General features: G+C 40.2%; 1 protein-coding gene across 1 annotated transcript in view; it reads left to right on the top strand.

Annotated features, from left to right (window-relative positions):
• Window positions 1-16390, top strand: part of ABCA4 (ATP binding cassette subfamily A member 4) — a 72099-nt gene that overhangs the window by 25020 nt on the left and 30689 nt on the right. Inside the window, exons 12-18 of the mRNA XM_057402749.1 lie at window positions 586-791; window positions 1576-1752; window positions 4626-4848; window positions 6693-6914; window positions 8933-9137; window positions 11657-11755; window positions 15247-15468. Coding sequence (XP_057258732.1) covers window positions 586-791; window positions 1576-1752; window positions 4626-4848; window positions 6693-6914; window positions 8933-9137; window positions 11657-11755; window positions 15247-15468 — 1354 coding nt within the window. The remainder of the gene's footprint in view (window positions 1-585; window positions 792-1575; window positions 1753-4625; window positions 4849-6692; window positions 6915-8932; window positions 9138-11656; window positions 11756-15246; window positions 15469-16390) is intronic.

The following is a 16390-nucleotide window of genomic DNA, read 5'->3' as shown; positions in this document are numbered from 1 at the left end:
AGAGTTCATGCGTCCATGGCTGGCTGAGTGCAGTGGCATAAATATATTGTGAAATATTATTTCATTCTACCTAATTAGTGAATGTGGCAGCATAGGTTTTGGCTGAACCTGCTACTGGCTATACATTCTGCATGGATACATCAAATCTGCCCTGTCATACCTAGATTGCAACAACAGCTCCTGCTTTAGTGGCCACCCTTGCTTGATTTCTTGCTCATCAGAATGGACATTTCTTGAGCTTGGAGGAATAAGCTACTTTCAAAATGATTCCGTCCACTCACATTGACCACAGCAATGCTAAATCTGAGGTTTAGAGTTCTTTTTAGGGAGAACAGTGTTTCTGAGCTTGTATTGGTAATGCTGTGGTTTGAATTTGTTGTAAGAATTAGACTAAGACTGGGCAAGGTTTCAGGAGGGAGGTGAGAGTCTTTGAATAGTTTCAGCATAAGCTTTTAAAGTTGAAAATAGCAGATATTTCAAATGAACCTAGCTCCCTTTTCTGTTTTCAGCCATTGCTGTTGGCATTAATGTATACCTCTTGCTAGTCTATTCTGATGTGATTTTTATCTTTGTGATTATTTGTAGTGTTTGACCTTGGATAAATTTGAAGGTTATCCCAATGAAACTCAACTGACTCATCAAGCCCTTCATCTGCTGGAGGAAAACAGATTCTGGGCTAGTGTGGTTTTTCCAGACATAGAGCCTACAGCCAGCAGTCTTCCACCACATGTGAAATACAAGATCCGGATGGACATAGATGCAGTGCAGAAAACAAACAAAATCAAAGACAGGTAAGTGATGGTTCCTTCTCAGTTCTTGCCTGCCATAGAATGAATATGAGAGACGTAAGGACATTAAAACCTGCATTGGATATGTGCATGAAATCCAACTGTATTCACGAATAGTTAGTACGTAAATGCAATGCCATCTCCGGTTACCAGGTGGTAACAGTACCAGAAGTAGTATCACTCTTCTGGCAGATCAGGCAGTGGGTAGGTGCATGGGTACATGGCAAAGGGAACGACTGCTCAGAATCTATTCAGTGACCTGAAGTTTTCACTGGGCTCCATCAATGGGAGAGGCAGACAAGGGAGTCCTATGTGGATTGTGACCCAGCTCTTCTCCACCTGGACAGCAGAACTTCTGTACTGTTCCCCCTCAAATGGACTTACTCAAAGGGGTAGAAATACTTTCTCAGGTTTGTCTACATAGAGGAATATAATGGTGTCTGGTAGCTGCAATCCAGTTGTTGCAGTTTAATCTCCAAGGATACTGTACTCCAAATACAATTATTTCTATTCTAGAACAGTTACTCTGTTACATGATTAGTGTGCATTTTTGGCCAAAATTGCTATTCTGTGTCAGTGTAGAGCAAATTAAAGGAAAGGAACCTTTCCAGGTCAGAAACTTTCTCAAGCAGCATCGTCTGACAGACCAAAATCTAGAAAAGACAACTGCAGGCAGTACTCCTACAGTTTCAGTAGTAAGATTTTTATGTATCTATTCATTTCCCTTCTACCCCTCCCCTAAAGCCACTGCTTACCCAAGTGATTTCCCTCTGAATTTTCATTTGAGATACTGGGATCCTGGTCCAAGAGCTGATCCTGTGGATGATTTACGTTATATCTGGGGAGGTTTTGCATATCTCCAAGACATGATTGAGCATGGGATCATAAAAACCCAGACCAACGCTGAAGTGCTGATAGGAATTTATCTGCAGCAAATGCCATATCCGTGTTTTGTGGATGATGTGTGAGTAAAAGCTGTCTTAATTCTTATGAATACTTGAATTACTGCGTGTTTTAAGACTCTCAAGCACCAGTTATAGCCCTAGTCCTAAGGTACATATGCAAAAGCAATAACTGAGACATAACTGAATGAATTTGTTCTTTTCCTTTTCCTGTCTTAACCCAGACTCCAGAAGCAGCCTTTGCCAAGTTACTAGCCCTAATCCCAGTCCTGGGCTGTGTTGTGCCAAGGCAACCAGTGTCCAGACCTAAAATGAACACTAAACACTGCCCCTTGCAAGCAGTGGTTTTCTTCCAATTTTGTATATCACACAAAATAAAATAATCTGGGGCTTTCTGGCTTTCCTTTTCCAACCTAATAATAGCCTAACCTGAACTTTCACACTGATTGCAGCCCAGAGTCTGTTGTCAGCATGGCACCCCAACTATAAGGCTTTGATCCCTAGCAATGTCAGCCCTGGAACTCCCCCTGGGATTACACAGGACCCAGCAAAACTGTGAGCTTTTGAAAAGGTTTTATCTAACTAAAACTAAGCTTCATGCTGTAGCATATGATCAGTGCCTGTAGCAAAACCGAGCAAAACTGAACACAAAGCACTGACCCATGTTAAAACAAACACCACATCCTTCAGTTAACTGTGCAGGACCCATTGAAGTGTAGTAAGATGCTTTCTCCTAGCTGCTTTTCTAAACCCCACTTTTCTTTATACCCAAAGAATAATTTCCTAAAGAAAAATTGAAAAGAAAGTGCGTGTCTCAGTGGAATTTTTACCTCTCTTACTGTCTCTGTAAGTCTTGAAGAATCAAACAACCCAGTCACTTCAACTATATTACCAAACCCTAAACCAAGACTTAATCATATATAGATACAGCAATACCCAAAGCTGTAGGTTTTCGTACTTGAAGATGCCTACAACCCTTGCAGAATCCCAAGACAATTTAGGCTCTTGAAACTCTTTCTTTCCAAAATCCTAACCACATCCCTAAACAGGATTTCAATTATGATTACATGACTGTTATCTGCAAGCAAACAGGCTATGTGGCATTGGTTTCTGTTAACATCAGTCCTTTTCCTTCCCTTGCAGATGCTTTAGTTTTTAACAGTAACCTGATGTTCTCTAACCTTCTCTCTAATTCCTGACTGTGGTTTTTATGCTATGCATATTGACTGGGTTTTATTTCAAGTTTCACGTGATTCTAGCAAAGGATTCCAGGACTGTGGATGCAGTTTGTTATTGTAGGCACCAGAAGTTTCTTTCCCTGGTGAAGAGTAGAATAAAGAAGCTGAAGGAGAAAGAGGCAGTTTGTTGCTCTGTAACAAAAAAGAGAATGTGCTTCTGGGTGTGGAGATTTTATGATTCCATGGAGGCAGAGGGGTGTGGATGCTGTGACCCCCATTAGTACTACCTGAACCAGCACATGTGCTCCAGATTTGATGAAGTAGTGCCTCTCCCCTGTTAACAGTGTGCCTATTCCAGTGCTGCAGTCTGTGCTCCTGCAAGTGTTTTGGTATGCATTTCATCAAAAAGAAAAGGCACTATAGGCATTATTTCCTAGTTCTGTCAGTGTGTTCTTTGCAGGCAAATGCTGGGACTTCAGATAATGCAGACATACATAATTTGACCTGTCATTTGCATAAGTCATGACCTGTTAGTCTGACAAGATATCTCCCTGGCAAGCCTGCTTTGGGAGTACTTCAGGGGCAGAAACCCCATCTGTGCAAAAGTTCTCTGCAGCCTGCAGCAGTCACACACAGCTCAGGGCTCAAACCCAAACCCAGTGATGGCCCCTGCAGAGAGCCTGCTTACGTGAAACTAGTGCATCCTAATGGTAAACATGTATTGTTGTGCATGGCCTAGTGCTGGGTTACATGTGTCCACCAACAGGCATAACCCAGTGTACCCCAGGCCATTCCACAACAGCATGGCTTCGTTTCAACAGGACAGATTGCTTTGCATGAATTTTTTGGTGAAAAAGTGAAGATTTTCCATTTGTTTTAACAATGGAGTAGCTATGAGAACATACGGCAAAAATGTAGGTCTGTAGGGCTCAGATTTAGGAAACTGAAGGTTTTTTGCTCCATTTTATTTTTAGCAGCTCTAAACTTTTGGCCTTGAAAGAATCAAGTCCACTTGGTTTTAAAGGTAATTCTGTTGAAAAATTACAATCCCAGATCCATAGAAAATGTTTTTAGCTTTTTCACCCCAGAATCTTTCTCACCATAACAGCACACCTGGAGCAGCGCTTCTCCAAGGAGCATCTCCCAGGGCTGAGCAGCCATGGAGTCTGGGTGGAGTGATGGAAAGGGAGTAGCACCTTTGTCCCATGGAGGGCCACCTGCAGCAGCCTGTCCCAGCACTGTACTATGTGGGACAATCCCATCTCATTCCCAGAGCCATCAGTGTATGAATTTCAGCAGCCTTGCTGGCAGTATCTGATGCTTTTAAGGCTTAATTTATTTAATTCTTTTCCAGTGAATCTTGGGAGCTTAAAAAGACAGTGACACTCCCAAACTGTTAACATTAGCATGTCTTAAAATAGTCTTTTTGCAACATAGTAAAAGCATTATGGCAATTCACTGTGAAGAGAGATTTATTTTCCTGAGCCATCACATGTTTTTTTAGCCTTCAGTAACTCTTAGAACCCCTTTGTAAAACAGCAGTAACATTTATCTATCTCATGGGAGTGCAGCAACCATTAGTTCATTAATATTTAGGTGGCTTGTGAAGTTCACTAGCAGCATGTTATTGATGTTTAGACAGAATTTCAGTGCCATGCTGAATAAATGTGTTCTTCCTCCATTTTTATTCTTGCTTCTCATCTCAATATTTCTGATTTATCTAAATTTAATTCATCTCTCCCTTTTTGCTTTGGTAGCTTCATGATCACCTTAAACCGCGCCTTTCCCATCTTCATGGTGCTAGCTTGGATATATTCAGTTTCCATGACTGTGAAGAGTATAGTGCTGGAGAAGGAAATGCGTCTGAAAGAGGCTATGAAGAACAGGGGTATAACTAATGGGGTGATTTGGTGCACATGGTTCCTAGACAGCTTCTTCATGATGGCTGTGAGCACATTCCTCCTCACAGCACTGATCATGGTAAGGATTGCCACTCTCCAACTCACTGCTGAGTTTGCACTGCTGATACCAGTTTGCTGTTGAGAAAAAATAGTGGCTGCTCCTAGGGAGATGTGAATGACTGGTGGCTTGTTCTGGTAGCAGCATGTAGCAGGCACATACTTCTAAGCAGACCTCCTGCCATCATCAGCACTTGGCAGAGGCAAAAAGATGAATTCACTAATAAGATTTATTGTAAGATCCTGCACAGAACAACACATGCAGCTGATTACTCTGTATATTGTGTTTCCTGTAGACAGAGGCAGATCTTGCAGTAAGAAAGGATTGTTGCTTTAAATAGAAGGGATCATAATATGAGGAATTTTAATCTTGTAATTCACCATATGTGATTCATTTATAATATTCAATGCTTACCTACTTAGTAATTACGCCACCATTTCAATGGGAAAAGAGACTGCAAGGACAGTAGTTTCAGGACAATCTGAAAAATAAACCAAAACCAAAAAAAAACCCCACACCAAACCTAAAAAATTAAAACACAAACCCTTTTTTTGCTTCAGTGACTCCAATTGCTGTGTTTTGTAACTTTTCAGGGCAGTTTGGATGTTGTCTTGAAGGACTACCTCTTCTCTCTGTTGCCTGAGACCCAAGTTCCTCCTGGCTACTATATTTAACTATATAAATGTGAAGCATTTTGATAAGGAAGAATGCACTTGCATCTTTTTTGATGTGGGGAACTGGTATTGGCATAAATGCACCATCAGGCTTCAATCTACTCTGTCTTATCCGCCTGCCCTGATGAGTTGTTCTCATTCCTTGTGTTCCATTACGGCTTGGGTGGATAGAGAAAGCTTACTTTATTTGCTACACTGGCTTAATTAAAAATCAGGAGGTAGTTAATGCCAGAGAGGAATGTGCTTATACCTGTAATTCACTTCTCCTGGATTTCACTTTGCCAGTGTGAGACACCTTTGTAAATACATTCTTATGAAAGGTTGTATCACTGTTTATAAAGAAGTCAGTCTCAGAGGCCCAGTGGGATGTTGCAACAATATTGAAACCTATTTATAGCCTTATAAACCCATTTGAGCCTTGAGCCTAATAAATAGGCCTCAACATTGTTTTTTTAAGAGTAAATAGATAGTAAATATATACAACAGCAGAGCATGCTCTTCTCGAGAGGGACCATTTGATCTACAAAAGCTCTAAGGAAGAAAGGTCAATAAAAGTCCACCAGTGGGTTGATTAGTACCCAGGGATCTGTGGGAAACTGCACTTGGATTCCTCAGCTGTGATACCCTTCTGCAGTTTGAGTATCATTTAGGTACAGAAGCTTTATCATTTTCCTGAGTTGCTTTGGCTTTTTTAAGATACATTTTTGTCAGGGTTCCATACATTGTTTTTCCTGCACATCAAGCAAGTGGACTGAGAAGAAGATGAGGTCAACAAAGATTGATAACGGTAGTTCAAATAGTTTTATTTCAAATGTGTGAATTTCCAAGCAGACATATCTTGCTTGGAATCATTTATTATTAAGGCAGGGACAGAATGTCTGCTTTCCATCAGTTAAGATCTTAATTCAGTCATCAAATGTGAATATGAACTCCATAGCTTATTGTACTAGTGACTATTAAGTGACTATTAAGTGACAATTCAAGGGCAGGGGTAAAATTAGATGAAGGATTTGTTACTGTAATGAGCTCAGGTGTTGAAATTACTGCCTGGGAGAGTTAGAAGTCATGTTAGGTAAGAAAGGCTGCCTTATTACTGACTGCATGTTACGTGTCAGCTGCAATTCTGACCTTTTCTTCTAATTCAGAAAGTGGCAGAACTTCTAAATATTTCCATTTTCCTTTTCCTCACAGTATGGACAAGTACTACATTATAGCAGTCCCCTCCTCTTCTTTCTGTTCCTTCTGACATTCACCACAGCCACCATCATGCAGTGTTTCCTGTTCAGCACCTTCTTTTCCAAAGCAAATCTGGCAGCTGCCTGCAGTGGAGTCATCTACTTCACCTTGTACCTGCCTCACATTGTCTGCTTCGCCTGGCAAGACCGCATGACTGTTGAAGTAAAGATCCTAGCAGTAAGCCTTTCACTGATTATGTGGTATCTTTGGCTTCACATTTTAACTGCCCTTCTCATGGTGCGTATGTGAGTAGCAAATAATTGCACACTTCTTCCTCTTTGCTTTTTTGGTTCAGAAAGAGAGACCTCTGAATCTCTCTCAAGTAATTAGGGATTGAAAGTGAGTAAGCCTTTAGCAGGCCTAGCAACTGAGAGAGATTTTTGTGGCTTTTAGAAAGTTCATTAAGATTTATTTTACTTACTAAATGCTAGGAAATCAGCAAAATGTGTTGAACACTTACTCAGAAGTCAAAGCAAATCTAACTTGTGGTGTGTTTAATAAATACAAAGGCAGTTTACAAAATGGGGACAGTTATGTGCTACAACCTAGTTAACAGGGTAGTATCTAAGGGTAGGAAGACCTCAAATTCACATTCCTTATTTATCTGAATTTATCTGAATATATCTATTTATTCCTTATTTAGCTTTATATATCCTTATTTATCTTATTTATCAGTTAGGATCTGAACCCAGGTGCCAAATCTCTGAGAAGTATCTTCCATCTAAGAAGTTGTAGACATTGTCCTTGCAGTGCTTCGTTGCTGGTTCTCTTCGTTATATGTAAGATAATTAATAATTCAGTGGAGCTGGAAAGTTCTTGCTGTTTTGTGAAACTGAACTGTGGAATTACAACATCAGTCTCTGTTACTCAGTGGGTCAGGTAGGGGAGCAGGTGTTTGAATCCAGAGTCCCCATTCTTGGTGAGCATTCTAACAACCTAGGTAAAAGAGAAGTCCTGTCTTCTCATGCACTTGGAAATCTAATGAAAAATGAAAAAGAAAACAAAACACCTCAAAAGCTACAATGAAATGTAAATATAGCTGCGAGTTAACTTTCTTAACTGCTATACTTTGCAGATATAGTATATAACGTTTTTAGTTCTACCAGTTAAAGCAATAATGTGCCAAACTTGATCCTGTCCTTAAGTCACGAAAGGAGTAGGCTTGGCCTGATTCTCATTTGTGAAGAAATCTTGAGACTAGCACACAGTTTAAACACTCTAAAGTGAAGGAGGAAGCATCTGTGTAAGAAAGGATATTTGCTGGCCAAAAGCCATAAATATTTTTTTCTGTTCCTGATAGGTTTGGTCTTTCATTTGTTGTTCAAAGGGTAGTCTCTGAAGAAGAGCTGATTACAAGGGATGGTATAAGGGGCAGGATATGGATGTGGGGGGGAGCTGATGAAAAAAAGAAAAGGTTTTAAGGACAATGTAATTGAATAAAAAATGTATTGCTGGAAACCAAACAGTTTTTACTTGGCACACTAGGGGAATGCCTCACAGAGTTGCAGTTGGGATCCCTCTTGACTCCTCATTTTCCTAAGGCATTCCTGGCTGAACTATGCATATTCCATAAAACAGCTCTGTATCACTTCTTGCTCTAGTTTTGCAATGCAACATTGAACAGAATGTTTGGATACTGTACTGGTGTATTAGTTCATAGTGTGAGAAGCAGGTAGCAGACACACCAGAGGAGAGGGGATGGCTGTGGTTTTTCATCTCCTGAGCATCTGATGTACTTTCTGCCTTGTAACTCATAGTGGCACTGCCCCATACACTCAAGAAATGCTTTGTTTCTCCAAGACTGACAAAGGTCTACACTGTAAAAGATTCATTAATGGAAAACAAACAAGCTGAGAACGTTGCCTGGTAGCTAAAGAAAGTACAGCCAAAGTTGAACTCAATTAGGCTAAATACTGCTTAGAATCGCTGCCATTCAGAGGCTTAAACATCCCAGTCCAACATTAAAGTGAAACCACTTTTCCCTAATAATTTGTTAGGGAAAAGGGAGTTCATTAAGGAATAATTCATTTAATATAAAGTTTTAATGGCTGGATTTGGTGATCCTAAAGGTCTTTTCCAACCTAGTTGATTCTGTGATTTTATGATTTGAAGTCCAGTCCTGAAAGGCTGTCTTTCTTTGTGCTTTCTTTACAAAATACCCCTCTGAGTTGAATGTCATTTTTCTTTTGTTCCAGAGTTTGCTTTCTCAAGTAGCGTTTGGCTTTGGTACAGAATACTTGTCACGCTATGAAGAGCAAGGACTTGGCCTACAGTGGGGTAACATCAGAACCAGTCCCTTGGAAGGAGATGAATATAGCTTTCTTTTTTCCATAAAAATGATGCTTTTTGATGCTTTTCTCTATGCAATACTTTCTTGGTATCTTGATAACGTTTTTCCAGGTATGTCTGTTTCTTATTCAAACAAAGTAGTGGTAGTTGTTGTAAAGTGTCAGTCTCATCAGTCTCTGAATATTTCTTTGTCAGAAAAAGGATATTTGACATTGTAGCCTATCAGTCGTACCCAGTATAGCACCACTGCTTTAGTAAGGGCTTTCACTTTTCTCTCTTTTTCCTTTCTCCTGTTTTAGTCTAGAAATGAATAGAAAATGAGGAAAGAGTAAGGAGGAGGATGCAATTTGTGGTCCTGTTTTAAAATTTAAATAGAAAATAAATCTACAGAAATGCAATTTGCTAACAGACAATTTGTGTATATACATTTCTTTTGAGGCGTTTTAACCATTTCTAGAAATAACAGATCTAGTTCACATATATACAATGGCTGCATTAGGCGAGATGGTTTCTTAAAGGATGGTACTATTTCCTGAGACTCATACTGTGTCTTAGGCACCTGTGAAAGAGCCTGTGTGGATTGGTTTTATTGCTAAATAGGAATCCTGGTTCTAGTGCAAGTTCACAAAAGGATTTTCTTTATCATCAGTTACAAAGTTTGGGAACTTTCTTTGTAAGAAACCAGTTTGTTCTTGCAGCTTAAATAGTTACCTTTTTATAGAATATTGTTACGGTATAATAAATGCAGATTCTTCTGCTGTAGGAGCAAGTGACCTTGCTTTTCATTAATCTATTACTCCCACATATGAACTACAGTTCCACAGTTCCAGAATGTGTGTCTTGGCAGATGGCTATGGTTTTTCTTTTATTTCTTTTGTCTCCCTTGAGTGGTTCTGTAGAATTTGAGATCTTGCAGAGTTTCTAGCTAGGAAAGAAAATGAATGATGAATAAGATAAGATGGTGTTGATCTGCACACATCACTTATGGTAGTTAACCCAAAGCAAGGAAAGATAAGGATTTGTAAATGGTTTTAGATGCATTTGAGGACATTTTGTTTTGAATTAAAATATGACCTGAAGTCTGCTTTGTGTCCCTACCAAAGTGAACTATGCTCCACCAAATTCATGCCTATTCACTTCTTAACGAATGTGTCCTCACAAAGCAGTTTAATGCAATTTTAATACACTTGTTTTCAAAGCTTATTTGCAGTAATTTTCCTCAAAGTTCCCCTTTGGAGAAGCCCATGTTGCAACTCTGTTTATTTAAAAAAGAATGAACAATGCACTATTTCCATGAACACGGCAGGAATTCAGTAACAGGAGTTTCTTTGCTCTTAGATCCAAGTTTGGTTTTTTTTTTTTTCATGCCAGCACTTTACACAAAAGTAATGCCTCTCAGGGCTTCTATTCATTAGCTTCAGTTCCTCTCTGGTTTTCTGCTCCTCTGTTTCTGTGGAATTTCCCATAGCATTTCTCCATTGCACACATGCAGAGCTACCAAATCAGTGCTGTACTCTTTGAGCTTACTATATGAAGTCCCTGAACAACCCTTCGAACCATATGGTTCAGCTCCTGCTCAAGCTTTCTCTACAGCCAGGCACCCACTGGCACACTGGGCCGTTGGATGTTTGAGCTTTTTGCTCTATAATGGAGGGGTTTTCATTCATCCTGAAGGAGAAGCAATTGTTTTAGCCACCACCTTCAAAGAGGTGTAATCCAGTCCATAACAAGTGCAAGACGCACTGTTTACGGATGCAGACAGGGTGTTTGTTTACAAGTGATTGCCTGAAATACAGGGTATTTTTGGTTAGTCAGAAATAAATAGACACTTTTGTCACAGTGGTCTTCATTACAGAAAAACTGACCACCTTTCAGCAACCATCAGAAATTCCCTTAGCTTATTTTGAGTAAGTAGCACAAGGCCAGTATCATTTGGGTTCACAGATGTTTTAAACATAACAGCTCAAATCCCGCCATTCTATGTATCAATATGATCCAGGAAGGCAGTATTGGCTTGCACTAACACTGCTCTGGCCTGACAACAGCTGATAATGTTACTGTACTTTTCTCTTTTCAAAGCAGAATTAATCTGTGAATAAAAAAGTCTATTTCTGTTTAAAAAAAAGATTATTGTCAGTTTTCCTATGTGCTGAAATAACAGCCAGAGTCTCTTTTCTCATTGCCAGTTGTGAATTCAGGCCCAGGGCGGTAAGTGTAAATATAATAAGCTTTTCATTCGTGTCAAGTGTTCAGCGTCGACACTGAGTGAAGCTGGAATCCCATCTTAAGCAGTCAGGGTGTTCCTTGGCAGCTGCTGACCTGTTGACGAGGATTCAAATTGTCCCATGTAAGGAGTAGCTACATTCTGTAATTAAACCACATTCTATTTCAGACAAGGTAAGGCCAATGAGATCACATTTTCTGCATATTTTACTCCTGTCCAAAAGGAAAGAAAATACCTGCAAACAGAATCTGCTCTGTTAGGTATTTGGTGGATGGTTTACCCTTCTGATACGCAACACTAGGACTGCAAGTGTTTATAATCATTGCTCAGACTTTGCCTAGGTGAATTTGTGCCTGCTGAGGAATGTGTTTATGAAGTGCGCATTGCCTTCTTATTTTTATTTTAGGGGACTATGGGCTACCACAGCCTTGGTATTTCCCTGTGCAGGAATCTTACTGGCTTGGCCCTAGAAACCCCAAAGCTGAGAAAACAGCAACTGCTGATGGTGAGTTCTTTTAAATAACTTCAGACCCACCGATCCGCTTAGAGGTGACTACGTAACATTTCCATTACCTGAGCTGCTGCAAAGATTAGAGGCAGCCATGCACTGGGAACATCAGCAGGTGCCTTTGAACTTGCAGTGGTCTGCTATTATTAGAGTTATTAGAGGTGAGTCACTATTCCATCTGGGAGCCTTTAAAGCAGGGCTTAACAAGCAACATCAAACCCCCACTCTCTAACTAACACTCTGAGACACTCGAGGAGTTCTTATTGCTCAACATAGCATTTGTGAAATGTTGATCTTTCTTATACTGAGGATCTCCCATCTTTCTAAATTGGGTTATTTTCTACCTAGTTTGACACTAATTTCTGTCAGTTTACTTTGGGTTTTTAAGCAATTTCAAAATTTATGCCACCCTTGGACCAACAATGAAAATGAGTTCAAAAGTCCTGCTTTTATGGATTATTTTTGTCTGTGCTTAGATACTGGAGTAGTTAAGAACATGTAGTGACTATTTAAATAGGAAATAATGCAGAATAATTAATGTTTAGAATAGAGGCTTGCTAAAGGTGGCGTTTTGAAATCTGTCTGAAATTTACAAGGTAACAGTGAAATGAGTCAAAATGACAGATGAAGAAATAATCTCATTACTGTCCTTTGCTTCATCAACTCAGGCTGCTGACAAGACAGTCACATTTCAGGATGATACCTATAGATCAGTGTGAACATGACGTCCACTGCTCACATTTTGATCAGAAAAGAGGTTATAACAGCGGGGTGTTTTTAAGAGGCTTTGCCTTCCGGTACATTCTGAGGGAATGAACAGGTTTTCCTTTGGCCTTGCTGTGAGGGTATTCAGAATGGTAGAGGCTTGCCTAGATGTTATGGAGTCTGCTATCTGCTTCAGCTTTGCAAATGCTGCCCACCAGATTAGAATGTGACTGTATAGGAAGGAGGAGGAAAGAGCCAAAGGAGGACTTATAATATGTTTATAGATGAATGGAATATTTCCCAAGACCCAGGTAAGATGTCAGCCACTACATCTCATTGACTTCTGTGGAGTTTGGGCACATCCTGCACCAGAGCTCCTTTGACTCTGGCAAATTCGAAGCAGTCAGTTACAGGATTTTAACATTATCTATTTATTTAGTGTAAGCCTAAATTTAGTAGAAATAAAATCCATTGTCTGGTTATTTTAATGCTTAATAAGTTCTCTGTGTTCTTTAGCATATTTCCAGTACAAGGGGGACTTGTGATTTCTTAGTATCCAAACGAAAGGTTGTGAGAAGGCTTGAAAGCTCCAAAATATTCAGGTGCTCAGGTAAACCAGCAACAGAAGAGTTTATGGCTGCTACTTTACTGCCATTTTTAAAATAAATTTGATGAGTTTATACTACCATTTTTTAGATGACTTAGATAAAACATTTTGCTTAAGTGAAGCCTAGATTTTATTTTGCAGGGGAGGCTGCATCAGGTAACTGAGCTGATCTAACAGTTCGCTGTTGAGAAATAACTGAGCAATCTTACAGTCCTTTCCACAACTCTCTTTCTAGTTCTGCTGATAGTCCCTCATAAGATTAAGAAGGTTAAGTGGTAGATCCTTCCGGAAACTATTCCCAAGAACATAAAGGTAAGGTGATAGGAAAAATGGACATGGATTTATGAAGAGCAAATCTTGCCTAACCAGTCTGATTTTCTTCTGTGATGAACATATCAGTGGGCAAAGAGAGAGCAGTGGATACTATTTACCTTGACTTTAGCAAGTGCTTCATCATGGGTTTGTGTAGTATTCTGATAGCCAAGTTGATGAGATAAAGGCTGTTTGAGTGGACACTAAAGTGAGTAGAAAATTGGCTGAACTGGTGGGTCCAACGGATTATGATCAGCAGTACAAAGCATAACTGGGGACCAGTTATTAGTAGCAGGGGCCTGATACTGGACGTAATGCTGTATAATGCCTTTATTAACAGCCTGAGTGGGAGCAAGGTAATGGAAGATACCAAATTGGAAGGAACAGGGAGTGCAGGGCAGCTTTACAGGGGAACCTGAAGAGGCTGGAGAAATGGTTTTATAGGAGCCTCATGGAGTTCAACAAAAGTAAATGCATAATACTGTGTCTGGGATGGAATAACTCCACAGGACAGTACAGACTGGCTGCAACCTGGATGGCAAACCAGCTTTGTAGTAAAGGTCTGGTTGACATGTTGAACATGAGATACCAAGTGTGCCCATGTAGCTAAGAAGATCGGATACATCCTGAGCTTTATTAATAAGAGTATAGCCATCAGTGCAAGGGAAGTGATTCCTCCCTTCTAGTTAGCACTTGTGAGATTATCCGGACTGCGTTGTCCGGTTTAGGGATCCTCATTGAGAGAAAGACACAGTTACTAGAGGGATTTTAGGAAAGAGCCACCAAGTTGTTTAGGAGCTGGAGCATGTAACGTTCAAGGAGGTGCTGATTGCCTTGTGTTTTCTCGAGCAGGGACAGTTGAAAAGGTCATCTCTGATTAATGTCTTTGTAGGAGGCATGTAATTCTTACCTGTTTAAAGAACTTGATGAACAATATAGAACTTTTCTCAACTCATATCTTTCCTTCAGGGACAATACTAAGCATTTCCTTAATTTATTGTAACTAACTAATGAGTTGGTAAGGAAACTGGCTAAGAAAATGCCAGATAATATAATGCACAGCTGAAAATGAAGTTAAACTGGTAAATCATCTTGGTGCTTTTAAGTCAGTGCACTTTTGTATCCCTCACTTTGCTGTTTAAGGCGATGCAGTGAACTTGTTTGTGTTGCTATTTGTGTAATTTTACGTAGTTTTATAGGCTTAAACTTCTTATAGCAGAAAGTTAAAGTGAAATTCCACCCCAAAATTGAGACGTAAGGGGCTAGTTCGCAACTGTGCTCATTGCACTCTAGGCTGTCAGTTTGAATTTGTGTAATGCAAACAGTTCCTTCAGGAGCTCCCTTTTCTATCATCAGTGTTCTTCCTGCTTTAAGCCTGTCCCCATTAGTGACTTTATGTGACTTGTACAAAAGTTAACACCAACTCATTCATTCCAGCCTGGAGCAAGTCTCTTAATCTTAGTAGCAGTTTGCTTTTCATTTAACCTTGTTGTTTTGTTTTTCTCCCTCTCACTCCTTGCATGTCTGGGAAATGTCTGTATGGCATTTCTCTGCAAGTGGTGAAGAACTTGGTCTAGAGCTGTGTGGACAAAATATAAAGCATATGCCTAATATTAGTCAGGATCTTCTACTCTGAGTCTATAATTGCAAAATTGTCAGTCATCTGTTCCTGACACTGTGAAGATTTTAAGGTAGATGGCTTTAAGTGCTGTACCTAACCTGAGTAAAGCACTGATGATTAATGCTCTTGGAGAGCTCAAGGCTTAGTAAAGATTGCCTCCTTTTCCTCAAAGCACCTCCACAGATAGATAAGAGGAAATTCAAGTTTGGTTAATTAAATCTTGGTTACTTTTGGTTGATTTAGATAAATGCCCAGAGCCAGAAGGCTGTGTGGATCAGAAAGCCGTGGAAGGGGAAAAAAATGAAAGCACAAGGAAATCTGAAGACCCTGAAAAGCCAGAAGAGAAGAGTGACAAGCAGGGGGAGAAGGACGGTAAAAACAAACAGTGTAAACACAAACGAGAAAGAGAACCCGGTGAGCGGGGGAAGCCTCAGACAGATACCCTGGACAAAGATGAAATTCATAGTAAGGAGAGAGAGAAGCTTGAATACTTCTGAGATACCATGCTTACTGTATTTCATAACAAACTAGAAATAGGACTGATTGGAGTCAAGCTACAAGAGCCCAGTAGGCTACAGAGCATAGCATGCGGCTGCCCGAGCTAAGCTCAGGAGAAGCACTGACTCTCCCAGCTACCCTCTCACTGATTCCTCTGCATTCACAATTCCTTAGACTATTTTAGCCATCATATATGAGAGGTGCCTTCCAGAAGATCTCTGTAATTGGTTTTTATTATGCAAATGCAGTCCGTTTCTATGGCAAGTTTGTGTCCATGCTATGAGGGGAGCCTCAGAGACATACATTAACTTCTTAGAATTAAACAGACTTCAATACAAATACTTAATGCTGAGAGGAATGTTTTTCAACCCATCCCCCCCATCTTCTTTTATCCCCCTATCTTTAGTGTGGGTTGCATCTGTAGGGAAAGGCTGGTTTCAAAGGGGTTTATCTGAAGTGCTCTGTGTGTCTGTCTGCAGCCTTTTCTGATGCTGACATTAGCCACCACCTAAGAATTCCTGAATGACCTGCCTTGTTTTCAAGTCACTATGTCTTTTGTGGGGAGCCAGAGGAGTTTTCTGAATGTGATGCTCAGAGGAATGCATGTGGATTCTGTAGCAAAACTGACTGCTACAGACAGCTCTGAGTCCACTCTGACTCTTGAAAAGATAGAGATAAAAGTGGGGTCATTAGAGCTCCTCACGTAGGCACTGAAAACGTGCATTCAGGGAGAATGGAAACAGCACAGACTTCAAAAGAAAAAAGACAGGCAGAGGGCAAAGGTTATTTCACCCAATCTTCTCCTAGTGTTGCCTTATCTTCGAGGTGCTGTACTCATCAGCTCCCTTGTTCCAGCTGTTCCATGGCCACAGAGGAAGGGCTTTGCCTG

Source organism: Pezoporus wallicus, unplaced genomic scaffold (genome assembly GCF_028554395.1).
Source record: "Pezoporus wallicus isolate ANWC-B61680 ecotype Strahan unplaced genomic scaffold, APGP_CSIRO_Pwel_v1 contig_8333, whole genome shotgun sequence".
NCBI classification, from domain to species: domain Eukaryota; kingdom Metazoa; phylum Chordata; class Aves; order Psittaciformes; family Psittacidae; genus Pezoporus; species Pezoporus wallicus.
Note: the sequence above shows the minus strand (reverse complement) of the source record. Positions and strands in the feature narration are given on the sequence as shown.